Genomic DNA, 18,471 nt, shown 5'->3' on the forward strand with positions numbered 1-18,471 from the left:
CAGTTGAATTCCTTACTGACTTTGAAAGAAACTCCACAAAGTAGCAGGAGTCTTATGTCAAAGAGCAACACTGTAACAGGCCACAGTCCTGAAGTGCAAAAAAAAATAAAAAATAATCTCAATATAATATGGCAACTCTGAAAACTGCCACAGCAGCTGACTCGAGAGGGAAGTTATAGCCAAGGAATTTTTTGGGCCTCCTAGCAACATTCTTTGCTGTCATCAGACACCACAGTTGATGTTGCTAAAAGCTGGTGCCTGTGCCTGAACAAGTAGGGGCAAGAAGAAAGGGTGTGAAAATCTTTTTCCTGATTAGTCATGATCTGCCTGATGCACAATCACCAGGATGGAAAGAAACAGCATGATGAGTACCACAGAAAATACAGTTAATTTGACAACAGCAATAATATCATACATGACTGCCTTTTAACAGGTAGTTCTTTTAATATTTCTGTTAGTATTTGCCCGTACCAGCACGAAATGCCACATATATATATACATACACAAAAAGACATATTTATGTAATTCATAAGTCGCATGCTGTTTCTACAGAGAATTTTTATTATACTCAATAGAATTACCAGGACTTGAGACAGAATTCTTACCCTCTTTAATAAAAAAAAATAAATCAATATAGCATACTCTTCAAACTTTGTTTTCTCACCTATGATACTAACTTTTGAATGAAACTAAGAGTTTTAAATTTAAGTAGCACTCTATTTTTAAAAAGAGTAACTTCAGTTAAGATCAGAATTAGCAGTTTCTGCCACTCATTTTTATTAATAAAATAATTACATCAACCACACTTGTCACCGTAAAGTAGTTTTTCTAAATCTCTCCATTGCATTCAGAATACTTGGAACGGTGCTGATACAATGCTGGTATAGATACTTTATGACACTTAATACATTAATATTATTGGTGTAATTTAATTAAGATTTAAGTCCCCTGCACTTTTGCTGCATATATTGGTATGGTGGTTATTAAAGCTTTTATATTACAACAGCTACTGACATATTTAGTTATAACAATATAGATGTAGAGAAAAAAACTGAAATTATCAAAAAATATTCTGTGTGTAACACTTTTGAGAAAAAATGTTTCCTAAAACACATAATCAAAGAAAATTTAGTATGCTGTTTTCTTGTAACACATTAATTTTCATTTAGGATTTGCCTAGGTCCAAAAAATTTAAGTCCTAGCTGTGTGTTTGAGTATGTGTAATGTTACTTGATTATGATCAGGTCAGGAATATTGACATCTACTGTCATTCTCTTCAAACATCATCCCGGACCAGGCCCTTCTGTTACTTTATAAAAGCAGGAAAGTATTCTTCTCAACTGATTGTGTCTGCCAAGTAAGACCTCAGCACACACATCAGCAGCTGTATATAAGATAGTCTTCATTTCCATAGGGATGCAGGTCTAAATTCAATGAGTTTAAACTGAGGTTAAAGAAATAAAAATTAGCAGTGAGATTTTTCCTCCTATTTTTGGTAATAAAGTAGCATAAAAGATTTTCCTAAGAAGTATAAAAAAATGGTCTTGCTATGTAAGCTGCTAACTTTATTTCTAGAGGCTCGGTAGTTAAAATTACTGGAAGCCTTTGTTTATTTGTCATTTATCTGCTTTTAAATACTTACAGTGAAAAATACGGAAATCAATGTATGGATGAGAACCTCTTCTCTCTGTTTCAAATCCTGCCCGACTTCTTACTCGCACATCTCCTAGAAACAGGGTCAAGAGTGAAATAAAAGTGTGGAAGAGTGGCAGAGATAAAATGCAAATGAACATAGCCTGGAGGGTAAAGATTCAGGTACTTAAAGGAGGAGGGTTATTCAAACAAGAGGCCTATTTCAATGCTTTTTGTTTTTAAAGGTGAAATTCAAAACAAAGTTTGAAGACTTGTTAAACATGCAATCGCATGCTTTCTTGTCAAAATCTCTCCTGCCTAAGCATACGTTGCCAGAAGCATGTGATAAAGCATTCAGATGAAATTAGGAACAGCTTGCTACACCAGTATGGTAAAAAAATGCACCTTAATATGACAGGAAACAACATTAAAGGTCGATTTGTTCCTCAGTAACACACATAGAACAGTAACATTTTGTACAGTACAAAAAAGATTCAGCTTCTAGAAATGGTAGCTTTTAGCAAATAAGCTAGTTACAATACAGGTTTATATTACATAATAGAATATTTTCCCACTAGCATTTACTTACTTGTGCTCAGCTGTTTGAATATTACACAAGAGCCTATTAAAATACCAAAACTCAGTATTAAAATTTTATCAAACTATTTTGCACTGCAATTAGCTTCAGTCTGAATCTTTTAGCATGCTAGTTGATTTCTACTTATGCATTTTACCAACTGAAAGCTGATCAGTATTCTTTTGTTAGGTAATTGTATGCATTAATGTAAGTAGTTCACCTGGATTAAAAGCTTTCACTTAAAATCCTTTCACCATCACAAATTTGGGCAAACCTTTGAGGATCAAATGCAATAATGTTTCCCTCCTCCAGTCGTAAAAAAAAAAAAAAAAAATGAAATTCAAGATGTGAAAATGTTCTGGTTTCTAATTTTGAAAATACTTCAAGTGCAGTATTCTCCTTTTCTTAAACACAGTGATTTTTTCGTATGAATCCAAACTAAGCATTTAACACAAAGAACTAAGAGTGATTTTATAAGAACAAAATAAAAATGTAGCTATTTAGTTTCCAGCAACTGATAGTATCCTAACATCCTGAGCGCTCTTCCCTTTTCTTCTCCAATCTGCTCATTTGTAATGCTGAAGCAGGCAACTTAAGTCAGAAAATAGCTAGAGATACTGACTAAAACTTCAGTAATGTACTTTTAATACTTAGTAGGTATCTTTCTGGAGATACATATCTATAGACACATATCTATAGCAACACAATTCATGTGAATATTATCTTGTGAGGCACACTGGAAGGACCACAAAAAGATAAGCAGACCCAGGGCTCCCCAGACATTGAGTCTGAACTTTACCTATCAGTAAAAACATACCAAATACTTGTCGTTTTCAGTTACAACTCCTTTTAGTTTTTTTAAACTGAAAACCTTAACAGAGATGCAAGGGAAAGTAACCCAATCACTACCTGTAAATATTATTTTTCAGACTACTGACAATATATTACTTATAAAGGTTCAAGCATTCATCTGAGCAGAGCGCAAGAGGCTTGTCTTGCTCCAGGCAATACAGAGGCAGCAAATTGTAGAACTCTTCTGTTAGGCACAAGCAACTGGTGAATTTTAATTACAAAGTAAGTGAATAAAAAGGAAAAAGGGAGGAAATTTTGGAAAACAGAAGGTGAATGCATTAGTAGCTGTGTATGAAAATACCAGTTTACACGGAGGAAAATGCAACTTTCATTACCTTTCACTCATATTTATCTGGGAAATCCGTCATAGCTACAACTGTGTGAATGAGTTCACCAGCTGAATTAAAACAAAAATAAAAGACTTTTTTTGGTTGAACTAATTTTTTTTTTTTTTTTTACAGAAAAGGTGATAATAGCTTTCATGAATTATATTTAGTTTTCAAGGCAGTCTCAACTTGCAAAATTTACCAACCATAACATGAATTACCAAACAGTTTCAGTCAGTGTGCAACTAGGTTTTGGTGAACAATTTACTTGTTTGAAGTGTCAAGAACAGGGCAAGTTCACAGAAGAATACCTGAAGACTAACATGAAATTCTGCAAACAACAAAACAAGCAGGTTCATCTGATAAATGAAACGTAGAACTTTTCTCTCTGCTTTGTTCTTTTTTATTTACTAGTACCTAGTCTAACAGCATAGATAGAATAACAGTATCCTTGTTACCCTTGAAATGCCCGCAGTGTCGTGGATTTCGAGTAGGAAAATAAGAAAAAGTGTCTACAAGGGAAATGTAGAAGTACAACTAACTACATTGCTTTTAATAGTAATTATTAAAATGTATATTTACAGGAATAGTTAGCCAAAAGACAAAATGATATACTAAAAATCCACATGGCAAACTATTAAAAAGGCAACTGTAATAAGATAAAAGTAAAGTGAGGGTATTTACTTGCATACATATGAAATGAGAAATTCTCAGAAAAGAAAGCAAAATATTTTCATTAAATAGTTGTTAAAATTCTCTCTCCTTGATTGTGGTAGAAACAGAGGGTATTTTACGAGTCAGAATCTCAACAACGGATGAATATTTTAGAATACATTTGAATTTATTCTGGAAAGAGATCTCACTTCTACAGGACTGGAATTTATCACAGTAAACAAAGTAGAAATTCCTATTGGGAAAAAACAAAGGCGGAAGAGCTGTCTCCATTGTCATTGTATAGAAATACTGCATTTTTCAAGATTTCAGACAGGTGTGCTTGGAAAAACTGGTAGAAGCGGAATCTGAAGATACCATACATCCATTTGAAACTTCTACATGTACAGAAGCATAAAAAGTAATTGCATCGAACTGGCTGCATTTTAGCACATTATGAAATGATGTGCTGTTAGCACAGTGAGACTAATCTCTACCACGTATGTATAGTTGGTCCCAAAACATCCAGAAATACTGGACCATCGTTACGTTATGCTCACACACAACACAACACATTCCCATCGGTATGCCTGGAAAATTCTGCACAAATTTTTTGTAACCCTGTGGCTCTACAACAATACAGAATTTAATTTTAAGGAAGAGCCATGTTTATCATCATAGGTAAATCTGAAATGTCTTGTGCATTTAAGATTATTTCTCTAAGACAAAAGGACACTGTTACAAAATTCCTTCAAACAGCAACCTCAGAGCCAATCGTTTTTACAGTAGCTTAAAGATAATTAAAATTCAATACCTAAACCAAAAGAACTTATTAATAGCTTTTGTTTATTTAGGCCTTTAAAAAAATATCAAAGTGGCTAGAAAAATCTTTTGAAACCATCAGATCGCACCATTTGCTTATAGGTAAATTTTCTTGGGGGGGCAGAAGTGGTAGCAAGCTGACAATTTTCATCTTAAGTGTCTCTTCTTTGGCCACTTTAGCCACTCTGAAGAGACTCCTCTGTTTCCTTAGGGGAACACATTCGAGTCCAGCATCCAGGGGACTTCCAGGAACAATTTTTTTTTTCCCCTCTTTGAGTTTCTGTGAATCCAAAGAATCAAGAGAAAGATTTTAAAAACGTGAAGCCTTCCTTTCAAAATCTGATTTTGTGCACAAACATGGCAAAATATCTGTTGGCTGAGTATTTAACTAGATTTTCTTCCAGAATAGTTCCAGGTGACCAGAACTGCTTGCATTTTTTAAGACAAAGGCCATACAGGCAGAAACTCAACTGAAAACTGAGTAAACAGCAGAAGGAGGAATGCAAGAGGAAGGTTTGCAGCTACAACGAAAAAGGAATCAGGGCTGTAACAAAACTTACCTTGAGACATAGCTCCTACCCCTCTCTCAGATTCCTGCTCACACCGCAAGGACAGCTCTGATACTTACGAGGCAGCTGAAATGCCATAGCTGACATCCCTGTGTGTTAGGGTTACACAGCACATAACTTCGTGCTACCCTAATACTCCAGTGTGGCACAGTAACAATGCAGCAGCTGCTTGGGGAGCTGAGGCCTTCTGGAGCAGGGGCAGAAATCTCAGAGATCACGGAGGACAGCTGGGAGCAGAAATTACAACAGCCACCTCAAGGTAAACCACCCAAGTCATGAAGTTGTGAAGAGCGGGATTTCCAGAAAGAATTACTAGCTTCATAGATTAAAGCTCCTATTGTATTTGTTGGAGAAACAGATGACAGGTCAGCCAAATATGCCAGAATTAAAGCAAAAGGAATAGAACGTAACTGCTACCGGAGAAGAGCGTGTACCTGCATTGCACTGTAGCTTGCCTTTGCTCCTTCCTATTTGAAGTGATCAAGGCCTCTACAGGAGGGTAAAATGCTCCAGCTGTAGCTGAGAGGTGCCTACTCACCCACACAAGCAGTCAGTGCCCCATTCTTTCCACCCCATGCACAGTAGCAAAACTTTCAGGCAACGCAAAACAACAAGAAAAAAGAAACCATAAAAGCAAAGAGAAAAACCAAGAATCAAGATTACACAGAAGCACTTACAAGAAATTTTGAGAATTCCTCATACTTGCCAAGAGAAGTAGCTGACTGAGGTGATGCAGATACATTAGCCCTTCTAAGGTCTTAAAAGAAAAATTCTACAATGCTGCATCTGTATCTGTATTTTAAAATAGTAAATAAGCCACTCGGGAGTGGCTTAGTGTATATTTTGGGAATGGGGTATGACAGATGAGTCATTAGAGTCAACGCTGTTTGTTTATATCGACACTGATGAAGAGAGCTAAGAGTTAGTTATTTTGTGTACCCCTAAAATTTGATCTTTTAAATTGCACCTGGAAACACTGCTATACCACAGGAATTTCTATTTACTCACTGCAAATGAATTTTTATTAGATTCCCACTCGAACAGCCTGAAAACATTAAAGGAAACAACTCTATGGACAGCACAACCAAACAGAGGCAGAGGGAGGTGTCGAGATACCCCTGGCTTTATATTTTTGGTCTGCTAAAATAAACACCTTACTGAGGTACATTTTGTTAGTAGATATAGTCTGTTTGGAATAATAACCAAACAAGTAAAAGGCAAAATGTCTCATGACTGTGCCTAACTTCCCATTAAGTTACAGCTGAGGATTCCTTACAGCTCACTCTGCTAAAATGTACCAAGATAAATCAAAAAACCAAACCCCTCATAATACTGTATGGAAAGTGCAATACTTCACATTTCTTGCAAAAAATGCTAATTGAATATATTCATTCTTGAATATACTCTGGTAAGAATGTTTCTACATACCGATGCTTCCAACTGTTCAGCTTTCAGGCTGGTCTTTTTTACGGTCCATTTATGAATACAACAGAAATGAATCTGTAAATAGTTGCTAACTTGTACCGTATAGCGTACGTAATAGTTGGGGGAAAAAAGAAGTCATCACCAAGTGAGAAAGTAATACAAATTTAGCATACTGATTCAAACATCCAATGAGCAATTCTTTGTTTGTTTTTTTGTTGGTACCCTCCTCGCCCCAGCCAAAGTTAAAGAGGTCAATCCTTTAAAAGACTTTCTGCCTGTGAACAGCTAGCATCACTGAACAGCAACAAATGCCAGCAAGAGTTATTCTATTCATAACAAGCACCAATCACAAAATCTAATAATTAATTCCAATGAGAGAACAAGTGAAAATTTCGTTTACTTAACATCATGTTCCGAATATATTCTAGTTCTGCCTATGAGCATAGTCAAAGAAAGATTTCAAAACAAATCAGATTTTTGCCTCAGTTCAGGTGTATATACCAAGACCGACAGGAAGCTGTGCTTTGCTTTCCTCTAGATTTACTTGAGCATTATCACAAACCCTTCTGCAGAAATGATGGGCCTAACTACATCATGGTACACTTAAACCTCCAAAGTAGCAAAAGAAATCAGATTATTCGCAGAAATTAAGAATTATTTTCTAACAAGCTGGGCTTTTATCACTAGTAGATTATTTTTAAAAACATAAACACATAGACATATGTTTACAGTACCTTTAATTCAAGCCTATGAATTAATACATATTTCCCCTGTAGTGGAATTAAAAGTACTCACTTTTCAGGATTTTGAAACAGAAAAAAAAAATGTACAAAACAAATTTAGTTTAAAAAAAAATTCACAAAATCAAGGAAACGAAGCTACCTTAGGCCTGAATTCACTTTCTTATGACTAGAGCAGAAAAATCACATTTTGAAGAATTCTAGTGTTCATCCTGCAAAAAGGCTGATTGAAAGTTAAAAAGTTATTTCAACTTTTGAAAGTTAAATAAACCTATTTCCAACAACAAAAACAACACAGCAGCTTTTTCGATAAACGTTTAGAAATCAGCATCTTCCAGCCTCCCTTAAGAAATCTCCAAAGTAATTATATTCTCTTATCAAAAACCCTTCAGTAGACAGTCAGTGCTACAGTATTAACAACTTCAAACTTAAAAAAACCCAACATAATTGAAAAACAAAAATGAAAAGATGCTGAGTCAAAATTACATTTATATATACACACGCACATGTATGCCTACAAACGTAGGTTATGACTATAAATTCATATATATACACACGTGTAAAGATGCATATAGTTTACACTTTAAATTCATAGACAACGCATGAATTATGAAATTCCAGGGACTTTAATATGTACAATATATAACTAAATTGAAAAGACTCAGGGCATAAAAAGACATGTTCTGGCTGATTTAGTTGGAGCTGGTTAAGAATTTATAATCGCTAGCTGTTGATGTTCATTGAGCCGTGTGAGACGACACGCAAGCATTCATAGTCCATTTCGACACAAAATCAAAGCTCAAGATGGCTTAAATTAAGTGGCATAATTTTGCAGTGAAACAGACTTAGAGTATATGCACAGTCCCCATGCCATCTGCACCACCAGCAGCCTCCAGAAGAGGTGCGGGAAGTATCGAATTCGGCAGCCAGATCTGCAAGAGCTTTGCATCTTTCTCCTCTCACTGACTGACCTGAACTCCTCCTTCCATGCACCCACTATCACAGAGGGTCTCCCCCAGACGCTTGCCCTTCCCAGTACGGTTATTTCATTTTAATTCAGCTTTACCCTTCATCTAGTTACTACTCCGGAAAACATTCTTCAGTAAGTTGACTAAACTACTGGCTCTTTCATGTATCCTTTCGCTTCTCTAGTCATCTTCTAGGACTAATAAGAGAAGTATTGTTTAAAATCACATCATTATTTTAAGAACACCTTGAACATTTCATAGTCTCAGTATTGAAGTTTTTAAAAGCGTGTGGTAGCTCTCACACAAATGTTCTTTCAGCTACAGTTTTAACCAGAAGGATACCATGCAGAGGTGATAAATTCCATCACAGAAATAAAGATCAATCATGAGTCACTTGGAAAACTTAACTTCTACCAAGTATGTTACGTTAATTATAAGACTTTTTTCATTTTTTTTTTTTTAAATATAGGAGGAAAACATCTGACACAATGATTAATGATTAAAGAAAAAAAAAAAAAAAAAAAAGAAAAAAGGCAGACAGCCAAAAAACCCAAGTCAACAGAAAAGAACCCAAACTCTTCTAAAGAATCTAACCAGAGTATTATCCAGGAGAAACGGAACAGTAAGTTTAAGAATTCATCACTCAAATATAAGAAAATAATTATTTTAAATCAATCATAAATGTTAGAACTTTGCAATGTAGAAACTGGTATGCTTACCTAGCATACGAATGTACAACGCAGTCTGATCAGAGCTGTCATAGGAAATTGCTCCACGTCTCTGTAAAAAAAAAAAAGTATATTTTATGCAAGTTAGATCTGAATCATTTTTAAATTGAAATTAAAATAAAGTATCAATTGCCCATTGCCCATTTCCAATTTAACTCTCAAAATTTATTTTGGAAATCTGAACATACATTTTTCAAATATATACACACTGATTTTGTTTTAGGAAGGGACAAAGGAAGGACAGGAATTGCTGGTGAAGACATTATAAAAAACAGGACCAGAGTGTGGAAAAAGATATCCCCTCTATATTTCTTTCCGGATGCTCCTCTATCATTTCTCACAGTAAAAAAGAGACGCAAAACAAGATGAAGCAGACGTGCTCCTCATAGCCTTCTAGAATGTAATACTTAAAACAAATACTTGCAGTTCCTGGTTTATTTGTTTGTTTACTTTTACCTATGGGGTATTTCCATCTTTCAAGCTAAAAGTAGTTTTAAAAGAAGTACGATAACTCAAATGACACCATTACTGCAGTCCTAGGAATTCAATCTATATTCTGCAAGGGCAGAACCTGCCGGCTACATGCTACTTTCATTCCACCCAGTACTTTCTGAGGTCAAATCAAGGTACCACTGAAGCAGGATGTACTACATAAAGCTATTTTAAATAAAACAAGCAAGTGGTATTGCACATATGATGACAAAAGCTACCTATGCATGACACTAAGATACTCCCATATAGGCTGTATTTCTTACCTACGCGAAATACGTATGTTCCATACATATTCAGCTAACGCGAGAATAGTTATAACCCAGGAAGCCTCCCACAAGTGCAGTGAACTGGTCCTCTAATAGCTAAAAACTGGAGAAACATTCTCATAGTTACACAACACTGGCATCGTGTAGTCCCCAAGGCTTTGCATGACCTAGCACCCAGCCTCACGTCTTGCCTTTACTGTTCTTTCAACATCTTCTGCCACTTCCTAGGGCCTTCATTAATGTTATTTCATGACCTTACTAGGATCAGAGGATGACCTTCACAATCAGACTGAACTTTGCCAGTTCACAACATTTGTTCTATAAAGAAATAAGATTTTTTGTGTGTGTGCATTAAAATCTCCTATGACTTTTCCGTGACCACCACACTTCTTATTTACAATGAGGACACTGAAGTCCTGGGTGCCACAAGGGGTTATCATACCCCTTTGAGAACTTCAGCTAAAAGCCAGCCTGGAGGTGAACACAGACACCCATTTTTTTTTTTCCTGTGTAGCAGGAACAACACTACACCAGGGATATACAACAGCCTGAAAACGTGTAAGTTCAAAAGATGGGAAAACAAAACATGTTAGGAAACAGGACAGAAAAAAAGATGTTGGACATTGAGAAGAATTCTAAAAGAAAGAGAGCTAAAGAAACAAATTACTTGGAAGGGGGGAGAAAGGGTAAAACTTGCTCTACAGAGCAAACTGAACTCACACAATGAAAGACTAGGGACTAATAATCTCCCTCAGCATGATTTATACAACTGATGTGTTGACTCCAAACACAGAAGTTACACTTAATTGTTTCAATATTTTTCATGTTAAAACAAGAAAAAAAACTTTACACTTGAAATCAGAAAAGTTTTTCCAAAGGTAAGCTTAATATTTAATTACAGAAATGACCAAACACCTAGCTCCAAATTGGGTCCAATTATAGTAGCTGTTGTAAAGACTACAAGGAAGAACTCCCTGTACAGCATTTTTATGTTGTCTTAGCTTTTGATCTGTATTTTCTTGGAAGACCATAAACCATCCAAATAATCCTTCCCTTGAAATATGTTTGTACAGCATTTTTCACAGCAATGTGCCTGTCCTGATGAGAAAGGCAGCAATGCACCTCATCAGCCAGAAAATGATGCTGATTTCCCACTAACATTTTCAAATTTCTTCACCTTTGCATTTCAGCAAATCTCAGCTGAGTATATTTTCAGTAGACCGGAACATTTCGTATTACTGACTAGGCACAATCAGTGATGTAGTTCAGTGCTAACTTGCAATTTGCACCTGTCTATCACAGATTTCTGGATATGTCCAGTACAGTTCTGTAACCTAATACAGGAGAAAGCTAAGCACAAATGCAGCCAGAAGAACCATGCCCAAATGGAGCATTAGTCTCTGAGAAGGAAAACAATATGCAAAAATTTACTGAAAAGTTAATCCTTTTGATATGTTGATTCTAAAAATATTACTTGCTCTCTAAAATATTATTTGCTAGATATAGTACATCCACGTATGATATCAAACACAAAGCATATTTTTAAAAACAAACCAGTTGCTAATACAAACAAGTACTTTCGTTCTGCAAGAACTTCAAAAGATCTTGTAGGAAACTTTGAACAATCAAATCCTTTTAAAAATCAACTTTCAAAGTTTGGTTTCCTAAAAAAAGAGAGACAGTTTATTGTGTAAACCTTACTAATAATACTTCAAAAGTAGTAGGGCAATTTCAGCTAATTTTGCTAAAGAGATAGAGGTCCTAAGCATACTTCATTCACTGAAATTTGTTAAATAAGGCAGAGAAGAGGAAAACACTTATTAGCAAGTTTCACCAAAGGACAGATACAGGGTGGGTGATGAGTGGTCAGACGTCATACATTTAGACCAGGCAAATAAGTAAGGAGCACTGTGGTGGGCAGAGACAGAGGAAAGAGCTAACAGGACAGAGGTTTTTAGCAACTTGTAATAGGTAGGAAAATTAAATAATATTACGCTCACTCAGCCACCGATTGCTTTGTGTCAAGTCACACTCCAAAGAGGTAACTGACTATGTATCACAGGTTGAGGTATATCACCTATTTTCCCACTTCAAATAATATTGTCCACGTATTAGTTATACTATCCCCTGCACTACTCTAGAAAAATGTAAGGGAAAAAAAAAAAAGCAAAAAAGAGAAGCAATTTAATCCACCCTGCCTGTGGTTCATTAAGATACTCTGCCCAGATTCCACTTTTTAAATCCAGCAAACAGAAAGACCAGATTTAATGCATAAGCTTCTACTAAAATGTGAACTGTCACATGCAGCAAATTTGTAAGCAGAAAGGCAAATATGTCTTGAAGAACTGAAGTTCCCATAAAGCATTCAACAGTTTAAACAATTCAGTCACCAGGATTCTGCCCTTAGTGACAGCCAAAAATGCTTCCCCTGTCATTGCTAACCAAAGGCCCACTCTCTGTAGCCTACACCAAGACATCAAGACTATACTTACACTAAAAATTTACCTTACTTACACAGCTGACTGTAGCATACACCGCATCAGCCTACAGAAACCTTGGCTAAAAACCTCATGGACAGAGCTTGATTTCTAGCACGTCAAAATAGCACATTGTTGTCAATATTGTTAACTCATTTAGCATAAAATTTTATTTCTAGATCTCTGCCACAGCTTGGGTCTACCTGAAGCTTTGTACCTCTTAACAACTGTAAAGCATATTCAACTCCTTGAGGCTCTGTACAAATCTCAAACAAGAAAGCATCATTCCAACAGGCAGAGGGAATTACTAGCGCTCAAACTGAAGACACTCCTAATGCGTCTAGGAGGGTTCCCTTTTCAAGCACAAGGACAACTTGGTCTGGTGGGAATATCTGCTGGACTCCAAGTGATTCAACATATTTCTCAAATGATCAGGTGAGGTTCTTAACCATTCCCTCCTTTCCAGACACGAGCACAGCCATCTGAACCGGGTGGGCTGTTTTGCTTCAGCAGCGAAGGCAGAAGTCAGGAAGATGGCTGGGAAGGACTCTTTACACTAGACTTCCACTTTGAAAACCTCACCTTAAACTTCAGTTTCATATTAGAGTTGTAATTTATTCTTCCAAAGGGCAATACAGTAAGAAAAGCTTTCATTTCTCCTCTCTTTTGTCACATCTTTATGGAAAGTTAATGGAAGAAGTTCAAACTAAAGTAGAAGTTCCATTAATTCTTTAAAAACCATGACACAAGGACTCCACAAAAATAGGTAAAGGGAGTATCTAACGAAAGATAGATTTAAGATCTTTATGCAAATCTTTTCACGAAAAGTACAGGAAGTTATTAAAGGCCATGCAATGGGAATGACATGCCAAAATAGCACATGGATATATCTTCAAAGGGAAACCGCTTCAGTGATGCTGGGGAGTACAGCATGTGTGTGTAACACTTGGAAACACAGCACCTGCTGCTGTTTGTGCCAAACAAACGTTTCCAATGATGTATCAGTTTTATCACAAGGACTTCCCATTCCAGCTCAGAGCAGAGCACCAGCATTACTGCTGGGCACTTCATTCTGGCAAGCACCACCTTTTGGACTTGCAGGCGAAACAACTGCTGGTCTCGTTCTGTATCAGCAGAAGGAAACGGGCAGAGCTGCTGGCCTTCACAATTCAGTTCCTCCCATCAGGAAGAACCACCTGCACCTTTCTGATGGAGTACACAACCCTCATTTTGCCACTCAAGTTGTTTATGCAGAAGCTGGGAAAGGACCAGAGGACAGCACCAGAGCCAATAAGGTGGTTTTTTACCTACTTCTTTTTTCTGCCCAAGTTATTGCCCAACAATCAGAGGATTATTTTCAGAAAGAGAAAATAAGAACAAATTGGAGAAGCTGTTATATCATGGCAACTGCAATTTACTGGTTATGCTGCCTCAAATATACACCCTTGGACACTATTTAAGATTCTAAGACAGTTTATCAACAAGAAGTCCCTAGAATGACAAACTAACTAGACCAGATATCTCCGACTATTATTGGATTTTAAAAGCGAAACTGTCATTTATCATAATTTTTAGAATTATTAAAGTAATCAAGAGTTCCATGCTAACGTAAGATACACAGTTTTCCACAAGGCATCACCAAGTTTTTACTCACTAAAGCACTGGAAAAATGTTCTTTTAAAGCACTGAAGAAACTGTTATTGAACTTGGACAAGTCACTGCAAATGGTCCTACTACTACTTTCTAAATATTTCACTGGAGTTCAAAGCAGTATTTTGAAGGTTTACCAAACCAGTGATAAGAAAATGTAGTTAATTTCAGGAAGGCAATACTAATCAGCAATAAGACACGCACTCCCCCTTCAAATATCTGAATGTGGCAATTTTAGTATTTTCTTCCATATAAAGCTATTTCACATGATCGCCTCCTAAGACAGATGGCAATCATTTATAAACTTAGCTATTGTTTGAATGACAGTTATCAACTTTAGTGGTACATACATCTAATAAACATCTGTAAGATATTTTCTCTTATACGCCTTAGATGTACATCATGTGGCATCGTTAAGATTTACCCAAAATTTTATCAGCATAAAAATTTCAAGATTTAACAACAATATACAAAACAAAAGCTTGAAGACTGATCAGAAAATAAAGCACTGTCAAAAAAGCATGATTTTTTTTTTATTTCTGATTGACACACTGATTGAGTGAAAACAGAAACATATAGGGTATTACCTTTAGAAACTAAATCAGAACAACAGAAGGATGCAAGAGCAACAGTAAAATTGGACGAACACAAAAAAAAGAAATTACTTTAAAAGAAGCAACTGTTAGCACATTTAAGAACACAACCATAGATAGCAGAGGTTTTTATGCTTAACTGTATTATGTCAGCTACCTGGAATTCCTATTTTTCCCCACCTTAACAGAATCTTTGACCAAACTGAATTACAGACATAATCCTTAAACAGGCTTTTCATGTCAAGTTTCAGAGAACCAGCAATTTGACAGTATACCAGTAAAATGTGGATGATGTTAACAGCCTAGCACACTGGCTGTAAAACTTGGGCATTTAGAATCTGCCTTCAGTCACAAGTGACCCATTAGGGTATCCTGATCTTTTTCTTGATGTGACAAAAGTTATCACAAGTGGTAGCAACTAAGCCTGACCGGTTTTGCTTTTAGTAAATTTAGAATTGTGTTATTGGCAATGACTGAAGAGTACAGGCATGGATACCTAGCAAAGCTTGTTTTCACAACAAATTCAAATTCCTGTCTGCTCAGACTGTCCTTTTAATCGCACAAAAAATGTTAAAATTGTGTGCGAATAATATACATATATAAAAAAAAAAAATGCATGAACTCTGACTTCCCCCCCCCCCAGTTTCTCTCATTCTCTCCAGTGATTCTGGCCCTCCTTCACAATCCTAAACTTAAATTCATTCCTCCTTTTGGAATTAACTCCAGGTTAGGCAGCAAGGTGTGGTGAGAAGAGCCTGGTCTCCTCTCCAGGCACCAATCCCGCCTATATTTACTACCATAACAGACATACATTATGGGGACATTTACATTCTTTAGAGAGTAGGAACTCCTAATTTTGCCTAACATTAGCACACACTTTTCAAAACATAGGCATATCAAATGGAAAGGCTACAAAGTAAGTGAAGTAGCCAGTGTTTCACCTAAGCAAACAAAACTGGTATTTCCACTCCCATAACCCTCAGATCAACAATACAAAAAGGATATCCTGCCCAGGAAGCAAAATACGACGATTTGCATTACTCTCACTATGTTTTAAATTGTTTTTCCTTATTTTCACAAAGCCTTTAAAGCACTATAAAACCGAGGATCTGTTAGTGAAGGAAGCAAGCGAAGCCCTGCCATTCAGAAGCCATTTCACCTCCCTTTTCCCTGTCTCCTCACTGGCACAGCTACAAACACACTCTTCCCACTTCAAGGCAAGCAAAAGTCGAGAGCTACAAAATCAGGTATGAACGCTTGAGAAACATAAACTAAAATGACGAGTGATGTGTTTCCAGAACAGATTAGATTTTAAAAAAGAAAAATAAGCACTCGCGGAGTTCTTAATGACTTGTTTTCTCTCAGGCTAGTTATAAACCCCAGTTAGTCGAAATAAGAGTAATAAAATGGCCTACCTTAGAAGCAATCCATTTGATAAGGATCAGAGCTAGACACCAGATCAATGCAATTCCCATTGGATCGCCCCGAAGAGGTGAAGCGTACTCCCCTCCACCCCTCTCCCTGACTCCCCCTCCCCGCCGGTGCGGGAGGCTGGGAGAGGGTGCCGGAGCGGCGGGGCGGTCGGTGGGGCGGTGGGACGGCCGGTGGGGCGGTAGGGCCGGCGGTCGGTGGAAGGGGGCGGGCGGGGTCTGGCCGCCCGGCGGCAGCTGCCGTCACCGGACCGCCCGCCGCCCCCCCCCCCCGCCGCCCGCTCCCCGCTCAACAAGGGAGTTTTACAACCGTAGGACTCGGCAAACAGTAAAGCCTCGCTCAACCCTACAGAAGTGCTAAAGGAAGCGGAAAAAACAGGATTACGTGCTTTTCTTAACACAGCGAGGCTCGTTAGGCTCCAGGATCCAACTCCAGCGCCCAAACCACCTGCGGTAAATCAGGGCACTGCCTCGCCTTTAAACGCTGCGAGGAGCCCGTTTCCAGCAGATTTCACCGTAGCCGATACTCCCTGGTTCCTTTTATCTCCGCCACCTGGAGAACTGCTATGAACTGAACTTCAAAACGTATTTCAAGGTTGCTTTTACAGCAACTTGCTATAAATAATGAAAGAAAGTTAATGCGTTTAATACACGCAATCATTGAAACCGATCATCGTTCTCTAATCTTTTCTTCTGTCCACTAAATACCAAACCATCCCTCGTACTCCCTTTCCAGCCACACAGACTCATGCCTGAACTGGCACGTTGCTTCGATTTATTGCTTTTTAGCCTGGAGAGGAGAAGGCTGAGGAGAGACCTTATTAACGTTTACAAGTATCTAAAGGGTGGGTTGAAGGAGGATGGAGCCAGACTCTTTTCAGTGGTTCCCAGCAACAGGACGAGGGGTAACGGGCACAAGCTGGAACATAGGAAGTTCGGAACAAATATGAGAAAAAACTTCTCTACGGTGAGGGTGACAGAGCACTGGAACAGGCTGCCCAGGGAGGTTGTGGAGTCCCCTTCTCTGGAGACTTTCAAGACCCGCCTGGATGCAGCCCTGAGTAATGTGCTCTAGGCAATCCTGCTTTAGCAGGGAAGTTGGACTAGATGATCTCTAGAGGTCCCTTCCAACTCTGAAAAATTCCGTGATTACGTGAACTTGCCTAGAATCCCCCTCTCCCATCCCTGGCACTTTCCAGGGTTGAAATCCAGCAAACTAACTTCCTCCAAGAGCACTGATGATACATCCGAGCAGTCCAATATACTCAGTGCAGCTTTGAGATGCATTTTAACTTTCTGTCATTTTAAACTGAAAAAAAAAAAAAAAATGTTTCTTTCTAGAAATACACAGAAATCTCAAATAGGTTTGGGTTTTTTTGTGAAAAAAAGCAGCTACAGAGAGGAAAAAAAAGGAACAGCGTGTGGGACATTGAGGAGTTTGAAAGTATGAAGTTGAATAATTGAAAGGAAAATTATATGAAGATTCTGCTCTTCCTATAATTACTGCAGATTGTATTGCAAATTCCAATACGTGCACAAAATAGACAAGTTAACACAGATTACCAGAAGAGCAACTTTAGCACCAAGAAATTAATTTAACCTTATCCACAGGAACAGGGGACACATACCACAGTGGATGTTTACTGAAGACAACGACTCAGTAACTGGGATAAGGCTCTTTATTATTTTATAATATGATTTCTAATATTTATGCTGGCTTTTAAGCTATAATCATGATCTCGGCACAAGCTGTGGGTTCCTACAGCACCATTATATTCCAAACATGTATCTTCTGCTCTCTCCCCTCCCCATGCCTCTGAAAACCAGTCAGATCAAAACTACAGGCCAGAACATTCAGAACAGACCTTTTGGTACCTCACCAAACCTCTGAATGCAGAGCTTATCTAAAGGTCTGTCAGGTTCCACCCAAAATGCAAACTGTCACTGAGGTACATTTAAAAACATTACCCTCTCCAAACACTTGACAAGGTTAAGACATCCTGACAATTAGTCATCACCAGTCTGATGCTACTTTAAAAAAAACCCACCCTACAATAAATGGCATTAGGCTCTGTCTGCATTAGCAATTTGGCACAGCTGGAGCAGATCAAGGCACAGCTGCTGCTGAGGTCTTTACACCTATACTATATGAAGTCCAGGAGGTTTTCTTGGCAGGCCACATTTACTGAAACTGTCTGAACCAGACCCTACCACAGGAGGTTCAAAGCTGCCAAAAATGACCAACCTCTACAACCCTATCAAGGGTTAGACTA

General features: G+C 37.6%; 1 protein-coding gene across 5 annotated transcripts in view; it reads right to left on the minus strand.

Annotated features, from left to right (window-relative positions):
- Positions 1-18,471, minus strand: part of PDE7A (phosphodiesterase 7A) — a 78,099-nt gene that overhangs the window by 26,828 nt on the left and 32,800 nt on the right. For 2 of the 5 annotated variants that reach the window (XM_063326973.1, XM_063326970.1), the window contains exons 2-3: positions 9,282-9,342; positions 1,643-1,726 (exon numbers count right to left, since the gene is read on the minus strand). In XM_063326973.1, the coding sequence (XP_063183043.1) occupies positions 1,643-1,726; positions 9,282-9,342 (145 nt within the window). Of the gene's footprint in view, positions 1-1,642; positions 1,727-9,281; positions 9,343-16,183; positions 16,338-18,471 lie in introns of those variants that run through there. The other 3 variants (XM_063326971.1, XM_063326974.1, XM_063326972.1) reach the window with 3 other exon arrangements.

This window comes from Chroicocephalus ridibundus, chromosome 2, assembly GCF_963924245.1.
Source record: "Chroicocephalus ridibundus chromosome 2, bChrRid1.1, whole genome shotgun sequence".
Classification (NCBI taxonomy): Eukaryota; Metazoa; Chordata; class Aves; order Charadriiformes; family Laridae; genus Chroicocephalus; species Chroicocephalus ridibundus.